This window comes from Apteryx rowi, unplaced genomic scaffold (genome assembly GCF_003343035.1).
Source record: "Apteryx rowi isolate R43461 unplaced genomic scaffold, aptRow1 scaffold_35, whole genome shotgun sequence".
Classification (NCBI taxonomy): Eukaryota; Metazoa; Chordata; class Aves; order Apterygiformes; family Apterygidae; genus Apteryx; species Apteryx rowi.
In genome coordinates this window covers 346,032-350,554 of record NW_020449974.1, presented here as the reverse complement: position 1 = coordinate 350,554, position 4,523 = coordinate 346,032, and the positions used below count along the sequence as shown (strand labels likewise).

The following is a 4,523-nucleotide window of genomic DNA, read 5'->3' as shown; positions in this document are numbered from 1 at the left end:
TTTACGGCTCCGCTATATATTATAATCCCCCCCCCCCCTCGCCCGCCCGGGACTCCGAGCATTTGCTCTCCTCGCTTTGGGGCATTTCTCAAACAATACCGAGCCGGCGCCTTTCATTCAACAACTGCGAAGCACTTTGCAAACTTTAATTAAAGCTCGCGGCCCTCCCGGAGCAGGGAAGTTGCCCTATCCCTGATTTAAAGAAGGGGAAACTAAGGCATGAAGCAATTAAGGCRCTTGGCTGCTGCTCCGTGGAAATCAGGGCTGGGTGCGAAGCGTCTCCGGCGAGCGCGGCACCAAAAGCCCTCGTGCCACAGCGCTGTTCAGCGCCGGGAACCCGCCCTGATCCAAGTTTTCCTGCGGATGGGGATGTGAGGAACCATCTCCCCACTCCACACTGCGGGAATGGTGGGGTTTCCTGATGGGACCAGCTCCGGCGCCCAGCCGGTTGGGTACCCATGGCTCCTCCATGCCGGCAAGGTGTGAGATGCTCGGAGCGGGCAGCGCTGGGATAATCCGCCCCATCCAAAGTCGCATTCCCACTTGGAAGAGCAATGGGTTTAAACCCTCCAGCCTGGGGGTTTTATCCCTTCCCCAAACCCCGGCGCTTTAACCGCTGTGTCGCGGGAATGCAGGGTCGGAGCCCGCACCCGAAGAGGAGGTGCCGGGTTCGAATCGCCCCGCGGGACCAAGAGCGCCGCGGCGCGGCCAGGCGCCGGCAAACCCCGGCGCGGGAAAACCGAGGGCCGGCAGCGCTCGACGCCCGGGGGGGAAGGACGGGAAGGGGTTAATGCTCCCCCCCCCCCGGGGGGGCAACGCGGGGCCCCGGAGTCCTGGCGGAGCCGGGCCGGCCGGGAGACGCGGCGCCGGCTTTGTTTCCCTGTTGAATTCAATCGATTCGGGGAACAGGCCAAAAAAAAATCTACCGGCCTCAATTTGGGGGAAACTTTCTCCATCGCCAGGCGACTCCGTTGCTGAATGTTAGGGGAAACGGAGCCGCTGCCCACGCCGGGATCGCGGCCTCGGACGCACGCGTAGGTGCTCTCGAGCTAGCCCTGCTTTTCCTATAATTGCTGGTTTTCCCCCAGCTTTTTCCATTTACTTTCGGCTTTACGGTCTTCCTGGGTTTCCTCATTTCTCACGCTGCCCATGAAACATTTTTTCCCCTAAAATGGGAAAGTCCCAGCTAACAGAAACGCCCGCTGCCTTTAGCCGAGCCGTCGGCCGGGCGCCGCTCCTTGCACCCATCCCGGCTCTCCTGCACCGTTCTGTCGGGGCGCAGACGCAAAGCAGCACCACGAAGTCACGTTTTGCCGGCGGCCACCGCTAATTTGGCCACTGGGTTTTTAAAAAAAAACCACACACGTGTTATGCTCGCTAAAACACCCGAGAGCGAACGAGAAACAACGCCGGCAAAACGACCCCGCGGAGCAACACGACCCGAGCCTGCGGGAGAAGCCGCGTTTCCAGCCTCCGTCGCGGAGGATATTGCCGCTGCTTCGCCACCGACCACCGTTTCTGCTCTGCTCGTTAAAAACAAAACCCTAAAACGACGCAGATCCTCCCGGCTCGACCGCTGCTGCCGTACGGGACGCGGGAGAGGCTCGGCGCGCCGAGCTGCGCCCGTTCTCTGCCGGCCCCCGCGGCGCCGTACCTGGGTCTCGGAGAGGCTGAGGCTGCTGGCGAGCTGCTTGCGCTCGGCGCCCACCACGTAGTGGTTCTTCTCGAAGGCCCGCTCCAGGCGCAGCAGCTGCGAGGGCGAGAAGGCCGTGCGGATGCGCTTGGGCTTGCGGGCGAAGGGCCCGTGCAGCAGCAGGCTCTCCTGGGACACCTCGCTCCCTGCGGGCAGAGCAGCGCCCGTCAGCGCCCGGCCGCGGCATGGCCGGCTGTCCGTCTGTCTGTCCGGCACCAGCCGGCTTCCCCCCAAGGGGCGCAGAGCCCGTCCTGCCCGGGGAGGCCTCGGTGCCCCCCTCCCGGTCCCCGTGGCTCCTGCCTTCCTGTCCCTTCCCGTCCCTCGCTTTCTCACAGTGTGGCCTGACATGGAAGGCAAGGCAAGGTGAAAGAAAGAGAAGGAACAAATGAACAGAGAAGAGAAAGAAAGAGAGAAAGAGGAAAAAGAGAGGAGAGAGGGAAAAAAAGAAAAAGAGGGAGAGAGAAAAAAAGAGAAAGAAAGGGAAAGAGAAAGGAAGGAAGGCAAGAAGGAAGGAAGAAGCAGAGAGAGGAAAAAGCAAGAGAAAGCAAGAAAGATGGAGAGGAAAAAGAAAACTGAGAAAGAAAGAGGAAAAAATAAACAGAGAGAGAGAAAGAAAAAGGAGACAGAGAAAGAGAAAGGGAGAAGGAGAAAGAGAAGGAGAGAGAGAAGGAGAGAAAGAGAAAGAGAAAGAAAAAGAGAAAGACAGAAAGAAAAAGAGAAAGAGAGAGAGAAAGAGAGAGAAAGAGAGAGAAAGAGAGAGAAAGAGAGAGAAAGAGAGAGAAAGAGAGAGAAAGAGAGAGAAAGAGAGAGAAAGAGGGAGAGGAGAGAAAGGCAGAAAAGGCAGACACACAGACAGACAGACACTCCGGTGCCGGCGGGAGCAGCGGCAGCGAGGGGCGAGGAGGCCCCGCGCAGGCGGCAGCGCAGCGCGGATCGGGCCGGGGGCAGCGGCAGCCGCGGGCCGGCGCCGCCGGGAGCCCTAATGCGCCTAACGCGTAAGGAGCGCGGGGCAGAGCCGCGGGGCAGCGCACGGCCCGGGCGGCAGCAAGGAGGGAAGGGGGAAACGGAGGAAGGGGGAAGAGGGAAGGGAACGAGAAAGACAGAACGAATGAGAGAAGGGGAGAGAGAAAGGAAGGGCGAGAGAGAAAGAAAAAGAAGCAACACGAGAAAGAAAGAGAAGGAATAAAGGAGAGAGGAAGGACAGAAAGAAGAAAGAAAAGAAGGAAAGAAGGAAGGAAGGAAAGAAGGAAGGAAGGAAAGAAAGAAGGAAGGAAAGAAAGAAGGAAAGAAAGAAGGAAGGAAAGAAAGAGAGAAGGGGAGAAGGAGAGAGAGAAGGAAAAAAGGAAAGAAGGAAAAAAGTAAAAAAAAAAAGAAAGAAAAAAAGGAAAGAAAAAAGGAAAGAAGGGGGGAAAAAGGGGGAAAGAAAAACCTCTTTTTGGAGACGAGATCGAGCGAAATCTTTCCCTTCATTTTCGAGCAGGCAAAGCCCAAACTCTCTCCCCGGCAGACGCGCCCCCCCGCCCGGCAGGGCCGCGCACGGGCCCGCGGCGCCGCTACGCGCAGCCCCGCGCAGCCCCGGCCGCGGCGCCGCCACAAACCCCCTCGCCGGCGCGGCCGCTCGCTCTCGGGGGAAGCGGGGACTCTCCGCGCCCGCGGAAGGCGCATTTCGTTGTCGGGAACCGGCCACGGGGCTGAGCAAAGGCACCGGGGACTGAGGGGGGTGGGTGACGGGTGTGCAAATGCACCCGGCTCTAGGTGTGCGTGCAAGGGCACCCCCGGCTCTATTAAGTGTGTGTGTGTGTGTGTGTGTGTGCAATTGCACCTGGCTCTATTAAATGTGTGTAATTGCACCCGGCTCTATTAAGTGTGTGCAAATGCACCCAGCTCTATTAAGTGTGTGTGTGTGCAATTGCACCCTGCTCTAGACGGGTGTGTGCGTGTGTGTGTGTGTGTGTGTGCGTGTGCGTGTGCGCACCCCGCGCCTAGACGCGCTGTGCCGGGCCCGGAGCAACCCCGCTGCCGCCCGGCGCCTCGGCATCCCCGCACCGCCGCGGCTTCCCCGCTTTGCCGGCAGCTTCTCGCCGCCGAGCCGAGCCGAGCCGAGCCGGGCCCGGCGGCTCCGCAGCAACAGGTTTTTCCCCTCCGCGAAGCGCTCGTTAACCCGGGGCGGGGGGGGGGCGGGCAGCGGCGGCAGGAGGCCCCCGGGCCGGGCCGGGCCGAGGACCCCGCGGCGCAGAGATGCCCCGAGCCGCCCGGCAGCGCGGTTGCGGCCTCCCCCGGTGCCCGCAGCGTTTTGCCGGTGCGCGGCTCTGCCCCGCGTTGCGCGGGGTCCGTCCGTCCCCCCCCCGGGACCCCCCCCCCTCCCCGGTCTCACCTTGGAAGCGGTGCCCGAAGAACCTGTTCCGCAGCACCCAGGGGTAGAAGTTGAGCGGGTCGCGGTGCTGCGGCCCGAAGAAGGAGTGCGGGTGCGGCAGCGGCGAGGCGGCGAGCTGGTGCGGCCCGACGGGCAGCGCCGGGTGCGCCACGGCCTCGGGGAAGACGAGCTCGGCGCTGCCGTAGAGGGAGCGGCCGGCGGCGGCGCCCTGGAAGCCGTTGGCGAAGGCGGCGGCGTCGGCGGCGGCGGCGGGGCCGGGGTAGGGCAGGGCGGCGGGGCGCAGCGGCTCGTCGGGGCTCAGCGGGGTGTCCTTGGCCACCAGGGACTCGATGGTGAAGCAGCGCTTCGCAGACGGCTGGAACATGGTGCGCGCCGAGGGGGGGGCTGGAGCGGGGCTGCTCCGCCGGGTGCGCGCGCGGGTGCGCGCGGGTGTGTGTGTGTGTGTGTGTGTGTGCA

At 62.6% G+C, this 4,523-nt stretch overlaps 1 protein-coding gene across 1 annotated transcript; it reads right to left on the bottom strand.

The window, feature by feature from the left end:
- Positions 1-1,368: 1,368 nt before the first annotated feature.
- On the bottom strand, positions 1,369-4,440 carry EMX1 (empty spiracles homeobox 1). The gene is made up of 3 exons (XM_026072751.1): positions 4,068-4,440; positions 1,655-1,839; positions 1,369-1,377 (listed from the first exon to the last, which is right to left on the bottom strand). The coding sequence occupies exons 1-3, from the start codon at positions 4,429-4,431 to the stop codon at positions 1,369-1,371; spliced, it is 558 nt and encodes a 185-aa protein (XP_025928536.1). The 5' UTR covers positions 4,432-4,440.
- Positions 4,441-4,523: the final 83 nt, after the last annotated feature.

Bases quoted from the DNA above. Each gene is read 5' to 3' on its own strand.
- EMX1 (XM_026072751.1), bottom strand. From the start codon at position 4,431: ATGTTCCAGCCGTCTGCGAAGCGCTGCTTCACCATCGAGTCCCTGGTG. The intron at 1,840-4,067 runs GTGAGACCGGGG...CTCTGCCCGCAG, and splicing joins CTTCGGGCACCGCTTCCAAG to GGAGCGAGGTGTCCCAGGAG.